Here is an 18,727-nt window from a genome sequence, read left to right on the forward strand (position 1 = left end):
GGGATCGAATGTACCCTCAGCAAGTTTGCAGGAGAGACCAAGCTGAGTGATGCACTTGATACAACAGAAGGAAGGGATGCCATCCAAAGGAACTTAGACAAGCTTGAGAAGTGGGCCCACATGAACCACATGAGTTTCAACAAGTCCAAGTGCAAGGTGCTGCACCTGGGTCGGGGCAATCCCAGATGTAAGTAGAGCCTGGGAGAAGAACTCATTGAAAGCAGCACTGCAGAGTATGGAGAAGGACTTGGAGGTTCTGGCGGACAAAAAGCTCAACATGATGAGTCAGCAGCATGCGCTTGCAGCCCAGAAGTCCAACTGCTTCCTGAGGTGCATCAACAAGGAGCAGCCAGCAGGTCAAGGGAGGTGATCATCCTCCGCTGCTATGCCTTTGTGAAGCCCCACTTGGGGCATCCAAGCTTGCGGCCCCCAGCACAAGAAGGATGTGGATCTGTTAGAACAGGTCCAGAGAAGAGTCACGAAGATGATCAGAGGGCTGGAGCACCTCTCTGGTAAAAAAGGCTGAGAGCTGGGGACGTTCAACCTGAAGAAAAGACTCCGGGGAGACCTCATTGCAGCCTTTCGGTACTTAAAGGGGGCTTATAAAAAAGATGGAAAGAGACTTTTTACACATACAGATAGTGATAGGACAAAGAGGAATGGTTTTAAATTAAAAGAGGGGAGATTTAGATTAGATGCTAGGAGGAAATTCTTCACTCAGAAGGTGGTGAGCCACTGGAACAGGTTGCCCAGAGAAGCTATGGATGCACCATCCATGGAAGTTTACAAGACCAGGTTGGACAATGCCCTGGGCAACCTGGTCTAGTGGGTGGCATCCCAGCCCATGGCAGAGGGGTTGGAACTAGATGATCTCTAAGGTCCCTTCTAACCCGAGCCATTCTATGATTCTATGAAAATGTGGAACAGGAGATCAAAGAACAAGCAACACTGCCTTTTTTTTTTTTTTTCCAAACTCAAAGCAAACAGTTAAGAAGTATTAATACAGAACTTTCTCCTTCAAAAGGAAAAAAGTCTAGCAGCTACTAAGAAATAGACATGCCAAAGAAAGAGCTGAGTAGAAGAGGATGGATATACTCCATGATACCCCATGTAATTCCCATTTCCTCCTGCATGTAAAGTGGAAAAGAAGAAGCAACTGTAGCTACCCTTGCTCTTTTTCTTCTATTTGTGGGAAGGAGTCCACTGATTAATTAATGCATCTTCTCTTCATTCCTGGTTTCCTTTTCCTAAGTCTTACCCACTGCAGCAGGATGAAACCAGGAGGCTACAGACAATAAAACTCAGCTTGGGAAAGTAAAACAGAAGGAGAGAAACAGAGGTGAAATATCTTTCTCTTCCCATTACATCCTCACATTCTTTCAAGCAGATTGAACAGGGCTACTTTCTTCACTTCAAACTCGCTTGCAGTCTCTTACAGACTGGAGCTAATGGAGCACAATTTCAGTGACTTTTACAGGGTAGATTTAGTTCTGTGTTTCTCTGCTTGTAATTCAGAATCCATACAACTAGTTTATTAATGTAATTTTTTTCCATGATTAGGCATGTTTCTTAGCGTACTGAATATTATGACTTTTCACTTCTAACTATGAATGCACAATTACAATCCTAATATCGGGACTAACTCACTTCCAGCGGAGAAGCAAGGTGGGGAATACTTAAATCCTTACTTGACCATGAGCAGCCAGAAGCAAGTAGATGATTGTGTCTGTTTTTTCCCAATCTTTCTGAAAATAACCACTGAGCTGTTCAAATTGTTTAGCTCTTATGACAAGAAGGAATATATTCTCCACCCTATTATCACATCACAGAAGTTCACTGAAAAGTGTACTTCCTTCCCAATGACACCAGACTGCTTCAACGCTTTACCTAACCTCAGTTCTGAGGCTACTCAAGGACTGTCACTCACTTGCTAATACAAGCTCCAGATCTCACACACCCTAAATGCAAGTATCCCCCAACACATGACTAAGGGTCACGTGCTCTAGAGCAGTTCACTGCACAAGGTGCATACACAAAAATAAATTTGAATCTAGCAAGAAATGGAAGAGACTACACTCTAGGCTGTCAACATGTGCGTTCCTACAAAACAAAGGTTGTAGGTGTCCAGAATCAGTGGCCAATTAAAAAAATAGTCTGCTCTTCCTAAGCAGATCCACTACAGGAGGTAGAAATATGGTGCTGAAAGAATTTGTCCAGCCTAGTGGTTTATAACACAGTGGCAAGCTGCACATTGGACACAACTTTCATTGCATTGAAAACAAAGTCACAGGCATTGAAAACTACAAAGGATGCTAGCCAGTCACAAGACAGCATCTGCTTAGGGATAATCATACAATAATCTTTATGAACTCATGAATATTGTGTTCCAAAAAAATTACTTTTTAATTCAAATTTTTACAAATTGTTTAAATTACAAACAAGTCTTTAAGAAACTCATTTGTTTTACATACCAGGGTCATATGATGGCGGAGGTGGTGGAGGGAGTTTTCCACCATCTTTAAGATTAAGTCCTTTGGCTGCTCGTATAGTTGCTATGAACTCCTCGTGCTTTCGTCTCCAGTTGGATGGTTTTTTGGGAGGTTCTGGCTAAGAAGCCAAAAAAGAAAGAGCTTTATATGTTTGAAGCTCTTACTTTATGCTAGGTACATCCCTTATTTTAATACACAATATTATGGTTACATTTCTTCCAGATCCTAGTTGATCTAATTTATCACAAATTGGCAGCAGAAACAAACCTTACTACGAAGCATACATATTTTGCCTAAAATGTTCATATGCAGAGTAAACCACCAGAGTAGTTTACATATGCAGAGTAACATACCCGTGGCTTAAGAGGTTTTACTGTGGGAATGTCAGTTCCTTCTGCTCTCTGTCGGCTGGAATCAAATGTCTTCCTTTTCTTTGCAGAAGTTTTTTGGCAAATTGGTCCATGCTTTTTCTACAAGCAGAAGAAATACAGGAAAATGCAGAATTTTCTCCTGATGAGTACAATCAGACTGCTTTCACTCAAATACTTATGCCAACCATTACTTTTTGAACAGAACTACAGGAATTCACAAATGCATATACATGATCACAAAAACTCAGGAGCTGAGGAAGAAAAAAAGGGAGGCACCTGTACTTGTTCCTTGCAAATAAAAAACTGATGGTAGGTAGGCAGCATTTGCATTTGAGGGTCAAGACAGATCAGTGTCTGAAATTCACATTGACATTAAGGTCAATTTAACTTCTATTGAGACGGAAGAGGAGGGCATTCTGAAGATGGCCAGCAGAACACTTCAGTTACTAGATAAGATAGCATGATGCTCAGGCTTACGTTTGCAGAGAAAAGGAATAATTCTGTGGCACCAGAGCAGACGCTTTTAGAAGGACCCGAATTTTCAGAACATGACAGGATGCCGAAATAAAATTCACCTTCTTTTAAGGAACTTCAAAACTGAGATGGTTGGAATTCTTAAGTATTTGAAAAAACAAACATCTAGATCTACTTTATTTAGCTATACTAACCATTACTTAACTCTTGTTAACTTATCAGACCTGGAAGTCAACGGTATTCATACTACTTACCAGTGCTGCTGGAAAGAAAGTCCTTCCACAAATCCTACATGGCAACAGATCTCCAGTCTGCACTGTAACCTCACCTTAAAAAAAAAAAAGCATACTTCTGTAAGACTGTTTAAATTTGCAGTAAAAAAAAATTCTTCCTAGATTGCTAACCTCATACGCTTCACAGTAACAACAGCTGTCACTGTAAAAGTATGCATTCTTTGAACCACACAGAGGCTGTGCAGATCAGAAATGAAAAGCCAATATGCAAGTCCTTACATACTTTTCGAAGCAGTCAGGCCCAGTAACAAGCCGGCACGAAGTCTGATGATTTACAACATGACACTCTGCACTTTTAAAGAGATGCCTGCATATCAGCATGCATATGACTGATTCACTGTATGTCGTACTGACAGCTCAAACGGACATGGAGAGCAATGATACTGGGTATTCCTGGTTCTTTGAAAGAGAAGCACCTGTTACAGCATCAAATGGAAGCCACATCCCATCACTTATTTCTCTCTATTAAGTTAAACTATTCCACTTGCTCTTCGAAAGAAAAATTCCTGAAGGCTCTTTTTACAATCCACTTTATACAGGTTATTACTGACAGTTTACATAAGCATTTCAGAAGTGGCAATTCAAGCACTGGTACAAAAATGTAAACATTATACTTGACATACAACTGGTTAATAGAAACAGATAAAAGACTAACAAGCCAAAGTATCCAAGTCTGGGCAAGCAGGTATGTTCATATAGTATGCATTAAGCAATGGAATTGTGTAAGAGATGAAAAACTGCAGTTTCCAAATGACAGGTATCTACTATATTTAGTACTGTAAAAGAGCTGTAGAAATATTTTTATACCATGTGTATACATCTATCAAGAGGCAGTAAATTTGGATCAAGTTTAAGACTGGTTAGACTGAGTACAGAGGAAGAAATTGACATCTGCAGATGATACAGCTCCCTCTGTTTATACTGGGAAAACAGAAGCACTTTCAATTAAAATAGAAGCACTTTCAATTGACTTGTACTTCAGGCAAACTAACGCTTGAAACTAAAAGTTAAGAACATAGGAAAGTTCAAAAGTTTGATCAAAGTTTTGTTCCCAATTCCTCAGTGGAAAACCATTTTCCAACTAAACATACATACTTGCCAATTAACTGTAGGACCAATCCTAAAAAAAAAAAAGAAAACCTAACAAAATGGTTCAAGGCAAGCAAATGCACATTCAGGCAGCCTTGGTTCCCCAAAAATACATTTTTTCCCCAAATTTGAAGGTTAAAATTGAATGAGATTTCTGGTACCAATACAGAACTGTTAAACCTATTCCTGTCTTTTTCAATTACTCAAATGAAATACATTATCAGTATGTAAACATGCATGATGTATCAATATACTACAAGTTTTAAGAACTACAAATGATACAAAATGCATTCTGCAATTTTACACATTTCTGTTCATACCATGTTTTCATTATTTATACACCTTCTCCATGTAGACATGAATAGACTCTTATCATACCATAGGAGGGCTGCACTGAGCAATTTTGAGTCCTAAAGCTGAAGTCATAATTAAACTTCCTTTTCTGTCATCTAAATGCAAGTGTATTTGCATGCACACAAGTAAGGGGAAAGTAGGAAAGAGAAGATATTGCAGATAAATCTTGATTTTCTTCTGTTCTTGCATCTGACTTACGTTTGCATGTTAGCAACACTTAATGGGAACTTTTTAATTTTTTTCCCTCTCTATTTTAAATAATCATGTCTGATTTTTTTTCCATAAGCCTCTTTCTGTAAAAATCTCAAGCCTGAGCACAACATTAGTCACAAGTAACAACATGCAAGCTGCTCGTGCATAGTTCAGATGGCTGGAACCTGCCCTCATCTTTTTTTTTTTTTTTTTCAAGGGTGAAGTTGTGATGTCGTGGGCTTTCTTCAATTTTCCCAATCAAAAAATACAAGGTATGCACAGATTATGTTTTTTTCACTGCTTTATTCTTCACAGTTCTCAGCACTCTTAATAATGCTAGCAGACATCACTGCAAAGTCTTGTTAAAAAGAAAAAGCAGAACTTTCTTTTATCACATTATTCTAATTTAATTCTCAGCTTTGAAGAAATTACCAGTAAGAGATGTATTTCAGGGAAATATAAAGTGATGCCATTTGTGACTTTAATAAATTAGCTGAAATAAATCACAAGTAGTGATCTTAAAATCAGGTGCATAGTACAAGATTAAGAATTTGAAAGAATTCTTACAAATATCTGCCTTAGTAAATGAAGAATGGCTTTTCCACCCCCTTCTTCTATTCACTGAACTCTGGAATTCAGGTTTGCATTTAAATTCCCCATAGGAAAAAAGAAAAAGAAAAAAAGAAAGAAAGTAGTGCTCTAGGTGATCCTGCTTGGCAGGGGGGTTGGACAAGATGATCTTCAAAGGTCCCTTCTGACTTCGGCCATTCTGTGACTTGATAGATGCTTACTGCTCTAGCAGTATGTACACACCACATACCAACACATAGTAACAAAAGCAAGTTAGCGCTCCGTGCAGCTACAGTTACAGGGCTGTACTTCCCTGAGGCATTCCTAACCCTCTGTCGCTGCTGCCAGGCAAGATCATATTTGCCAGGAGATGTTGCTACTGCCACACCTTTCCTCCCCATAATACAGATCACTGACCCAAAACCAAAAGGAAGTTACTTTAAAAAAAAGTTGAAGCTGTACTGAAAATGGGAAGCCCACAGTCCTTTAGATCTGCACACCTTCATTCCTTTCTCAATTTCCTCTTCTTTAAAGTAAAAAAACAACAACAACAACACCACCACCACCATAAAATCTTAACATTTCTCTCTCCTGGGCTCCAAGTCTTCCCTTACAGAGAGGTGAGCTACACCAACAAGAAACCTGGTAATTTTAAAACAAAACATGGGATTGAAATTGTTAAAGTAGGAAAAGAGTTGGTGGGGAACTTTTTTTTTTCCTTGAAGACATTCATGTAAGATACCTAATGCAGTCAGTCTGTATACTTGTTATGCAGAAGCTATGTAAGTAACAAGTGACATAAATGAACAAAATAAAGGAGAGAAAAATGCTTAACATTTTTTCAGTAATGTTAAAAGTTAGTATTTCCAATAACTAAATAAAGAGGATAATCTGGCATTTAGGGACATGGTTTAGTGGGTGATATCGGTAGTAGGGTGATGGTTGGACAAGATGATCTTGAAGGTCTCTTCTAACCTTAATGATTCTATGGTTCTATGATGATTCAAAACAGTAGCGTGTAAGCAACTACGGATGGCCAATTTCTTGTATTAGGACCGAGTTTCTGTATCTGAATAATTTTCTGTTATTACAAGTAGCACTGTGTGGTAGGTACCATCCTATTCTTTATTATTATTATTTTTATTGCAAAACAGCCATTTTGGTACATGGTAACTTCCGTGTGCACCTACCTGCTTACACCAGAAAGCACACGGGAATTAGGTCTGAAGATGCATCTTGCTTCTGTTCTTTTACATAAAGAATAGAATGAAATTACCTCAAAGCCAGTCTTAAAAATAAACCCAGGGCACAGGATGGGAGGTGGAGGTCAGTCCCTGTGGCTGAGGGGCAGCCTTTCTCTCTGGCAAGCCAAATGGCCCAGGGGAGCCAGCCCCAGAAAAGGGGCCCTCAGCCCCCCCTAACCCTCCTCCTTCTTCCACAAGTGCATCTTCCAGGCCGCTCCCAACGCAGCTGCCTTTGGCCACGCATCACAGAGGCTTGCTGAGGTCACAGTGCCCACCACTGCCCCGCTTTTGCTCCGGGCCCTATAAAACTGGACCCCTACAGCTGGCCCACCACCTAGCTTCTAGGCCCTCTGACAGCCAGCTCGTGTGGCAGGAAGAAGACCAGAAGCAGGAAGGTAAGTGGCAGCCCTCCTCGGTGTGGGTAGACAGAGATGCAGTCCCAGAAAGAGAAAAAAAAATCAGGACGGCCAAAGCCCAGCACAAGCTCAACCTGGCCCCTATGGTCAAGGATAACAAAAAATGTTTTTATAATTAATTAATGGAAAGAGGAGGGCCAAGGAGAATCTTCATTCTTTACTGGATGCAGACAGGGAACATGACTACTGAGGATAAGGAAAAGGTTGAGGTTCTTAACGCCTTCTTTGCATGTCTTTACTAGCCAGACCACTTATCCTCGGGGTACTCAGCCTCCCGACCTGGAAGTCTGGGACAAGGAACAAAAGAACCCCCCCACAGTTCAGGTGGAAACAGTTAGAGACTTGCTGCTCCACCTGGACCATCACAAGTCCATGAAGCCAGATGGGATCCACCCAAAGGTGCTGAGGGAGCTGGCAGATGTGATTGCTGGGCCACTTTCCATTGTCTATCAGCGGTCATGGTCATCCGGAGAGGTCCCAGATGACTGGAGACATACTAATGTGACGCCCATCTATAGGAAGGGTCATAAGGAGGAGCCGGGGAACTACAGGCCGATCAGCCTGACCTTGGTGCCAGGAAAGGTGATGGAACAGGTCACCCTGAACGCAATCATGTAATGTATGTGGGACCCCTGCGAGATCAGGCCCAGTCAGCATGGGTTCATGAAGGGCAAGTCCTGCCTCACCAACCCCATCCCCTTCTAAGACTGGGTGACCCGCCTGGTGGATGAGGGAAGGCCTGTTGGTGTAGTCTGCCTAGACTTCAGCAAAGCCTTTGTCACGGTCTCACACAGTATTCTCCTGGAGAAGCTGGCAGCCCACGGCTTGGACAGGTACACTCTTTGCTGGGTTAAAAACTGCCTGGACGGCCAGGCCCAAAGCGAATAGAGTGAAATCCATCTGGTGAGCAATCACCAGTGGCGATCCCCAGAGGTCAGTGTTGGGGCCCACCCTCTTTAAAATCTCTATTGATGACTTGAATGAAGAAATTGAGTGCACCCTCAATAAGTTTGCAGATGACACCAAGATGGAGGGAAGTGTCAATCTACCACAGGGTAAGAAGTCCCTGCAGAGGGATCTGTACAGGTTGGATGGATGTGCAGATGCCAATGGGATGACGTTCAACAGGGCTAAATACCCCGTCCTGCACTTTGGCCCCAACAACCCCATGCAATGCTACAGGCTTGGGGGAGAGTGGTTGGAAAGCTGGGCAGAGAAAAAGGATCTGGGGATGTTGGTCAATGCTCACATGAACATGAACCAGCAGTGTGCCCAGGTGGCCAAGAAGGCCAACGGCATCCTGGCTTGTATCAGGAATAGTCTGGCCAGCAGGATCAGGGAGGTGATCATTCCCCTGTACTCAGCTCTGGTGAGGCCGCACCTCGAGTGCTGGGTTCAGTTTCAGGCCCCTCACTACAAGGACGTCGAGGCTCTGGAAGGTGTCCAGAGAAGGGCTACGAAGCTGGTGAAGGGCCTGGAGCACAAGTCCTGTGAGGAGTGGCTGAGGGAACTGGGGTTGTTTAGTCTGGAGAAGAGAAGGCTCAGGGGAGACCTTACTGCTCTCCACAACTACCTGAAAGGAAGGTGTGGGGAGCTGGGGGTCAGCCTCTTCTCACAGGTAACTAGTGATAGGACTAGAGGGAATGGCCTCACGTTGTGCCAGGGAAGGTTCAGGTTAGAAATTAGGAGACATTTCTTCTCAGAAAGAGCAGTCAGGCATTGGGACGGGTTGCCCAGGGAGGTGGTGGAGTCACTGTCCCTGAGGGTGTTCAAGGAAAGGTTGGACCTGACACTTAGGGACATGGTTTAGAGGGTGACATTGGTAGCAGGGTGATGGTTGGACCAGATGATCTTGAAGGTCTCTTCCAACCTTAATGATTCTATGGTTCTATGATCTTTTTCATTAATTATTTTGGCCATAGTTTTCCAGCACAACTACGACAAAAAAAAACAGTAAGAAAAAAAAAATCTTGTTCTGAGTGATTAGCCTGATAAAATGAAAAAGTAGTAAACAAAAACAAAAAATTTATAGCTGAAAACTTTGGGGTTTCTAGGAGAAGATCAGATCTCTTTTTTTTTTCATCTCCCTAATGAAAAGTTAAAAGAAACAGGTTGCATTGACATCACAAATAACTTCAGTAATGTATTTTCTAAAGCAGCAACTGAAAATTTAGCAGTGGATGGCTGAATTTAGCAGTCTTTAAGGAACTATTTTCCTGATATGCCACTCCTCAGTGCATATAAGCCTCCCAAATGAGGATAAATCACACATGCGACAAATCTGTTAAGGAGCACTAGCTTACTCTTCTGGTACTTCATGCTTCCTCCTAGTTGTACTAGCAAGACAACCCTGAAGATGAACCAGGAATTCACTAGCCAGCTTCATGGCTGTGCACTGGAAATCTCTCCTGCCATGGCTACTTTCCAGCAACAATGCAGGGATTGCTCTTATTTTGATTACACAACCACAGAAGACCCAAGACTCAGCAGCTACATTTCCCTTTCCTTTTCCCTATTTGTAATATCACTTATCACCAGCAGTTTACATGCTGGTGTTAAACATGAATAAATTCAGTTAACTTAGAGAAGGACATAATTATTACTGTTTAGATAAACACACTTCGGGAGAAGAGAATTAGGTTCAGAATGGTTATGTCTATACCAACAGAAGAAGTATTTTTGTTGAAGTGATGCCAGCACTATGATATACAGCTTTATACCCTACTCTCCTACTGTCTGCCTGAAACCAGCTCTTAAAAAGAGAGTTCAACTTACTAAGATGCTGGCTGTCCAAATTAAACAAACTGACTGGGAGTTTTATTACCAACACTCTTTGCTTAATTCTCAGACTCTTATTACCTGTATTTCTAAACTGTCCTTTTCAGAGCCTTGCCTCCATCAGCTAATCGCTGAGTACAATGCTGAGTAAACTTTTTTCCTACCTGCTCGTGGAGAAGTCACTGCACACTTTCCTTTTGAATATGGTCACTGTCCAGTCACACATATAGGGCTGTGGGGAAATATGCTGATACAGTCAAAGCTAGCATAATGCTAGCTCCGACTGTCACGTTTTAGATTTAAGCAGTTGTGTAAACAGACTCCACACCTAGAAGGAACAGAAGCCTTCAGTACTGCTGAACTGCGATTGAAGGAAGTTTTGTTACAGCTTTCTCTTTTGGAAAGCTCTTTGTTCCCATGTCATGTCTGCACTTAGATACCAAACGCAGAATGCTCCAAAGAAACAAGGCTGCAAAGATTAAAGCAGCACTTAGCCTTAATAACAGCATTTTGTCATGTGAAAACTGTTTGACTATCCTTCAAAACCTTTAATTTATCTGCAGCAATGGCAGTACTAAACGTCTTTGGTCAGACAACTGTGATGATCAGAACACCAAGCCTCACTGCGTCCAAACTTGCAGAAACACTCCAGCACAATTCCAGCTTTGAGATCACCTACTCAAACCCAAGTGGTCTACAACCACTGAAAGTTAGTAGTCAAAGAGTGCTTGCCAAATTTTTCTTCAAAATTTCATTTATTACTTTTAGCGCAACTCCCATCCCATCTCCAAAAGCAAGTCATTTTTTCCACTTAGTTCTGTATACTTCAGGTACAAAAAAAGTTTCAGTGCACATACTCCCCTCAGTAACTGAGGAACTGCATCTTCAAGCCACAGCATCTACGCTGTCATTCTCCAACCTATGTCCACTAATCAGCACTGACTGGGTTATATTTTTTAATCAACACAGTAACTAACAGCATTCATCATGGAGAAGACCGATGATAAATAGCATAAACAAGACTCACCCCAAAAAAAATACTGATGCCGTGATACAGATAGTGAAACACTTGTCTGAACAGCTTAGCTTAGTACACAAATTTTAATGAGCATTGAATAATTAAAAGATTAATGTACAAAAGTAGAAAAAAATGAAAAAACAGGATGTTAGTTCTGCAAATTTTTGGTATTTTGATAAAGTTAATTCTGAGGTAAAAGTGAAAGAAAAGGACATCAAACTGCTTAACAATGGGCAGTACTTGCAATATCTTGCTGAAGACCGTTTGATGGGAATGATTTATCCCACCAAGCCAATCCTTCGTAGTCTATGCCATTCACTAGTTTGTGGGAAGAGTTAGAGAAAGCAAGAGGAAATCATAGTAAGCTCTCTTCCTATTCAAACTTTTTGTATACTTCGAAGTTTTTATGCAATCGGGTTGTCCACAACGAACAGCAAACCATTCTTCTTCTGTCTACTTCTATCTGCACTTAATTTTACAGGAAAGACTGACGAACTCTTCATCTAATTCTGTATTGACAATGGAGTCTAATCTTGTGTAAACCTGTCACTTCTGCTTCCAAAAGATAACAAAAAGCAGCAAAACTTCAATTTCTTCAAGCTGAAAAGCTTCAGTAAGGCTTTCATAGTACCTCATATGTTTTTATGTCAGCTTTCCAGCCTGACAATGCAAGTGCACTATATTTGTCAAAACTGCTGTTCTTGCACTGAACACGAGCCTGATGATGGTAAGTTCTGTATTACTTCCTTGAAAATAATATCAAGGGGAGCCCCACTGCCTCAAAGTGACAACCTGGAGGAGGATTCTATGAAGAAGTTATTTTTGTGACTGAGAAACGAATTGCATGCAGTTATGAATGGTTGTAATAGCAGCACATGCACAACTCACATGGTATGTTTCTCTCTTCTCTGTCTACCCTGCCTTCTTCCCTTCATTGTATGAAGTGTAACTTCTGATGTGAAAACATGCTGATGTCACACTAAGTATCCTTAAAAACAACCAGCTCTCCTGGATCCTCTTCTTTCTAGGACTGTCCCTCATGGGATTCTTCAAAGCTGATCCCTAAACAGGCCAGAATCTCCTCAAGTCCAGGTTTGTGATCCTGCTTTTTGCCCCGCTCACTCTTCTCAGGATCCTTCATTCAACCACCTCATGGTCCCTGCAGGTAAGGCTGCCCCAGCTCTCACATCTTGAGCAAACACTTCCTTTGTTGTGGCTCTGAAGTGCCACAGGAGTGCCTCCTCTTGTCACCCCCTTGATCAGCTGGGTCAGGAAGTTCCCATCAACACACATGAGAAGCATTCTGGCTCATTTGTGCCCTGCTGTGCCATCCCTCCAGCAGGTAACAGCATGGGTAAAGTCCCCCATGAGGGCCAAGGCCTGTGAATCTGAGGTTCCTTCCAGGTACCTGAAGGAGACCTCACCTTATTCCTGGCCAGGTGGCTTGTAGCAGACACACACAACATGTCCCACATTGGTCTGCCTGCTAACCCTGATCCATAAGCTCCCAGCTGGCTCCTCATCTGTCCCACAGTAAAGTTCCACGTACTTCCGCTGCTCTCCCACATAAAAGGCAGCCTCCCCACTTGCCATCCAACTGGTTCTTCCTGAAGAGCCCGTATCCAGCCACCGCAGCACTGCAGTCACAACCACCTGCGTGTGATCCCAGCGAGACCGTAGCCCTGTAACTGCGTGCAGACCTCCGATTCCTCCCATCTTCCATCATCCTCCCTTCCATATCGCTCCCCACGCTGAGTGCTCACATACAGGCACTTGGGAGAGGCACTCAGTCATGTCACCCAACCAGAAAAATCTCTGAGAGCTTCCCCTGTAATGCATACGGAGACACAGCAAAGCTCAGGGCAACTAAGTAGCGCTATTTGATCGATTTGACTTCTGAATACATTATTTGGTCTTCTGTTAATGAGCTTTAACATCAACCACTAGCCACGAGAAAGCACGTGACCCGTAAAAAAATCAATGTATGGTTAAAGAGTTCTATTTTGGCATCATGAGCTTGCTGTCCTCCTGCGTTCGGCTGCAAGCATCATGACAGCAGGCAGGCATGCAGCAAAGACTGGCCTTCTGGCTCTGACCTTACGCCAAGGCAGCTCCAAGCAGCTCCTAGTAACCGCACACACTACCACTACTCAAAAGCACTTGGACAGAACAGTCCCAATCTAAGTCTGCCTGTTTGTCAGAGTATTACCTGGTTAACGGACTAACACAATGTGGTAAAAATAATGTTGATAATAAGCTTCATTTATAATAATAATAGTACTCAATATATTATTTTTAAGGAATTTCTTTAAAAAGTAAGCTCTCCTCCATCAACTGTTGAACATAGTCCTGGAACCAGATTTTAATGAAATGAAACAACAGCTTTTGATAACAACCACCCCATAGTGTGCAGGTAAAATACACTCTTCTTCCCACTTTATTTAACCCATTGAGTTCAATGACTAGATCAAGCCAGTTTCTGCAATTTAAGTTAAAAATGCACAGGGATATGATCCATTAGCTCTAAGATGCTGAAGAAACAATAATCTGAAACAGCTGAACTCCTGTATATGCATTTTCCTTCCTTTCCTTTAAAAGTGAAATATATTCTGATAACACACTTCCCCTATCACAGAAGCCTACGTTTAGTTTTCAGAACTGTTCTTCAAGTAAAACACTTTGTTTCAGTTTCTTCTCCAAAACAAACATTAACCAAAAATATAATTGCCTTGGAAAAAGTAAACATGTCCACAGTTATTCAGCATATTAAATGTAAAAATTAGATCACTCAGCAGAGGCGCAATTATGCATAAAAGAGCAGTTTGATGCAAAGTCATACTTATTATTGTGCTTTAATAGCTACCAGACTAACAGATTCTTCAAAATATATATACCTTTTAAATATATATATATATATACACCTTAATAATAGTTTTACATTTCAAAATGTCTTTGGTAGTTTCCAACTTGCCTTTTTTTTAGAACCATACCATAAAATTAATTTTAATTCTGCCTTTGGACAGATTACACACTTTGAGGAAAAAAAAAAAAGCCAAAATGTAACAAAAAGGCAGAAGGCTCTCTTAAATGCAGCTTAAGAAAATGGCTGCCAAAGTAAGGAGGCTGCTGTACACATCCAGAGAGGCAAGACAAAGATGTACGCTAAAGGAAAAGGAAACTCACTTTAATATTATTTTGTTTTCAAACAGAAATAATTTCCTACGGTATGACAAGAAAAGAAAAAAGGAAAGGAGAGTGGGCATTGGCTCTTTCAGAAATTCTGTGAAAGCAAGCATGTGTGCTTGCATCCAATGGTTTTACTCAGATAAAACCCCACAGCAGAACGCCTGAACCATTTGGGGTGGGGCATGTCAGCCACGATAAGCGAAGGGTCCAGTGACAAACGCTATTTCAGCACAGATCCCAGCTCCTGCGAGAAGGTGCTGTACAGCAAGCCTTATTCTTAACAGACCTCCAGGGCACACCCAGATTGCTCAGAGACTAAATGCTTAATCACAGCAGTCCCTGCTTGGCACCCGCAAGGGAAAGCTCTGGGCTGGAGACTGCAGGCTATTTCCTGAGCAAGCAGCCACCCGTCCCTTTCCAGCCACAACCAGCCTGCACCAGCTGCTGCAGCGAGGGCTGGAGGAGGCCAGTGGGGCTGGGCAAGCACAGCCATTACCTACCACAAGGAGCTGAACTTTCTCCCTCGGACACAGCTACCCCATGCCCTTTATTCCTTAGGCAGCAGCAGTGCTGACCCGCTGGGTCGGGCTGTGAACAAGTGTGAGAAGAGGCATTTCGTCAGCTCAAGCAGCTGTTGCCGGCATCCTCCCAGAAAAAAAACAACAGACTGGAGAGCAGTCAAACGTGCCAGTGTGACAGTGACAGCTTCTTCCCTGCCAGCCAGCAGTGACAGCCACAAGCACATGTTGGCCCGTCAAAAACGGTCCTGCCATTCAGCACGTGCTGGACTGTCCCGGACAGGGCTTTTCAGCTCACCTTACTGTATTTTGCAGGCACAGAGAGCCTACTGCTCTAAGCATTTAGTGGTGAAAATTAAATGGAAATCGAGAAACAGCCAAACACCAAGGCGGCAACAGAGTAACAAATGTCACACTAGGAACTTGAGATTTAAGTTTTGAAGTGTACATCAGACTTGTCACTTGTAGTGACGTGTGTGCACTAATTCCTTTTTACAAAGCTCACAATCCTAAATTTCACTTTCAGCATCAGTGTAGTAATACAGCAATGCTGGTGTACAGATAAAATAATAAAGCACACTCCAAAAAAAAAAAAAAGTGAATTTGGGAAGATACATATAAGTCACACAGAAACCTATTTTGCTATTTCACTGAACTTTTAAACTTGCACACAGCAAGAAAAATGCAATCACAACATCAGAAATATGAATCAGCTTTTAAATGTCACCAATGCATATCCACAATCCAAGTAATAAGCATTCAACTCTCTACATCATGGAAAGAAACGTTATTAACTGTGTAAAGTTATTCCTTATTAAAAGCATGCTTGCATAATCAGAAATAGATCCCACATCTATATTGCTGAGCTTCAGAAAATTAGCGCACCAGCTTCGGAAGGCTGAAAGCCCAGGCCAAGCACCTCCAGCCTGAGGGGGCCTTCCACAGCCATAAAAACACGCCAGCAGGCTGCAGCCAAAAGCCCAAGTCCTGCCCCCACCGTAATTACATCCCTCACACTCAGAACTGCCAGCACCAGCTGTACAGATCAGCTCTGAGAATTCATTTTGCTAAGCCCCAACCCAAGACAGGGAGCAGGCAGACAGATTTCAGGAGCAGCCCATGCTTCCACATGCAATAAATATGACTGTGGAAGTGTGCTCCTAAGTACAGGCTTAATCTAAAATGGCAACCAGCAACGTTCTGCTGACTGCCAGTAAAGCAATAACAACAAAAGCATGATACCCAAGTGAAATAATTCATTATTGCTATTGGCTTTGCCTTCATTTTCCTCTCTTGAGGCTGCCTCCCTACACAAACTGCATTCGAGCCCAATCTATGTGCATCAGAGATGGCTTAAAGTGAAAAACTGTGCAAAAGCCCTGTTTACTTATGTACACTGCAGCTCAAGCAACATTGACAAATCATGTTTTGAAGAAAAAAAAGTATTTTGTGTTTTGTCAATGTTTAAAGAAAAAAAGTACAAACTGACCCACAAAGATGCAGAGAATTATACTGCTCAGTTTCAAGAACTTTAATACTCAAGGACACTGAATAACAGGGTGGGATGTGAGTCTTCAGAACCAAAGGTCACCTCGAGTTTTAGAAACGTATTATTACCTGAGCTATTCTTAAATTAATCTTGAGTGTTCAGAAGGAACATTCCACATCACGGAAAACAACATTACTTTGATAAGCCTAGCTTCTGAAAGTACTTTGAAGAAAAGCATCAGAGAGTAAACATGAGAGTTAGCTCTACAATTTAACATTCTTCCTCCTACCACTCCCTGTGCCTACTGAAATACAAAGAAAATGTAAACCAGCTCCAGAAGTCAGAACAGTGAGAAATTCTACCCCAAGAACAAAAGTTTTCAGGCTTCCGCTGTAACCTGTAGATCATTTTTCTTCCCACCGTCTGTTATGAAGGTACCAGAGCTTATAGAACACAGCTGGCATAGCTGGCCTTGCTAAGCTAGCTCACAGCCAAACCAATTGATTGATGAGCTGCAGATGATATGCAGTCCCAGCTGCAGTCAAACACATTGCTGACTCAAAATTAAAGCAGGCTTTCCCTTTCTGGACAGGCAGCATGGGATTGTCATCAGTCAGAGACAAAAAAAAAAAAGGATTATTTGATAAAGCACTGGACAGTCTTTCAAATTTAATTAATAGACGTTAATAGTAAGCAAGGCATAAGAGTAAATTAAGTGAGAGAATCTTTTTGGATTTGAATGCCAAATCATGTTGCCCAGATTTATTGCCTTGACGAAGTCACTAGCCACAAGAACAGTCTGACTGTGAAATCTATTAAGGAAAGAAGACAGGTATTCATTGAGAATTACCTCTGTTCTCCAACTGTGCTAGAAGGGACACAGAACAAAGGCTAGCTGGTGCTCCCTCCTATTTAAACACTCAATTACCTTTAGTGAAGCACAGCCTGGAAGCCTTAATAACTATTTTGCGACAGCTACTCAGAACAGGCCTGTATTTTTCTTTTTTTTTTAATATGGCTAAAGCAGCTCGTAAAGCACAGTAACGACAGACCTACTGACATGTTCTGAAGGCGAGCCGCAACTTCTAGAATCCCAAGCCGATACCGATGGATACTCTGAAGAGCAACGACACCTTAATTCATCCGGCACAGCGTGAAGTTGCCAACAGTGCCAGCAAACACACACCTAGCGCACTGACCACTTCCCCAGCATTATGAGCGTACCCTGACACCCAGCTCAGTCCTCTGCCTGCAGAAACAAAAGGCAGCAGGCACGGGCTCCACGCAGCCCTCCCGGGCCCCAGCACCCCGGCAGCGGCCCGGGGGCAGCGGGGCTCCCACACCACCCGCGGCCGGGCTGCGGCGGCGAGGCAGGGCCGGAGACAAAGCGCGGCCCTGCCCGCCGGGCTCCGCGCGGGGCCGCCGCCCCGTTTTCCGCTCGCCACCCCAACACCGGCGCCCGGCGCGGCCCCTCACCTTCCAGCCCCTCCATGGCGCAGCCCCGACCGCGGCCACCAACGCCCGGCCCGGCCCGGCCCGGCCCAGCCCCGCCGCCGCTGCCGTGGCAACGCCGCCACCGCCCGGCCCGCCAACATCCGCCGCTGCCATTGGGCGGGCGGCGCGGGCGGGCCCGGCCCTCACCGCCCCTCGGGGCTGACAGACACCAGCAGGGCTCCATTGCGCACCCGAACGCCTCAGCTGGTTTTTCCCTAGCTCCTCCCGATTTTTTAAATCTCCAAATATGTAGCAGCAAAGCATTTCAAGATTTTTTTTTTTTTTTCTGTAAAGCCTTATTTCTGAATTAATTTTTAACATCTTTCATTTGAGTTGGTGGTAGCAATCTGCTATGAGCAACTAATAAAGTTTTTCTGCACAATCAACAGTAAACCTTACTGAAATTACCACTGTCTTTAGACACTTGCCAATCATTTCTCTGGTTGTTCCAGACAAGTCAGTCCCTACAGATTTCCTTGTCCATAAAACCATGGCCACTGTCACAATCACACCTGGGAATGCAACTCAAAGCAAAATAAATACATAAAAACTTAAATACAACCTTAGATTTTGGCCACGCTGTCTTCTCTGCGTTGCCTTAGCACAGGACGCACATCCATGTGCTGCATGCCAAACAGCCAGCATGTAAGCCATGATAAACAAAGAGTTTAAATCACCCTTTGAGACAAAAAACTTGAAGTACAGTAATGCTACAATTTTTCTTGGTAGTTTAGAATCATGCTGAAAATACA

At 42.8% G+C, this 18,727-nt stretch overlaps 1 protein-coding gene across 2 annotated transcripts in view; it reads right to left on the reverse strand.

The window, feature by feature from the left end:
* ZC2HC1A (zinc finger C2HC-type containing 1A) overlaps positions 1–18,174 on the reverse strand; it is a 43,888-nt gene extending 25,714 nt beyond the window's left edge. Inside the window, exons 1-5 of one of the 2 annotated variants that reach the window (XM_083824213.1) lie at positions 17,706–17,951; positions 17,534–17,597; positions 3,589–3,662; positions 2,843–2,959; positions 2,472–2,607 (exon numbers count right to left, since the gene is read on the reverse strand). In XM_083824213.1, the coding sequence (XP_083680339.1) occupies positions 2,472–2,607; positions 2,843–2,959; positions 3,589–3,662; positions 17,534–17,543 (337 nt within the window). In that variant the 5' untranslated portion in view covers positions 17,544–17,597; positions 17,706–17,951. The other variant, XM_083824212.1, reaches the window with a different exon arrangement.
* Between the last annotated feature and the right edge of the window lie 553 nt (positions 18,175–18,727).

Source organism: Anser anser, assembly GCF_964211835.1.
Source record: "Anser anser genome assembly, chromosome: 2".
Taxonomy (NCBI): Eukaryota; Metazoa; Chordata; class Aves; order Anseriformes; family Anatidae; genus Anser; species Anser anser.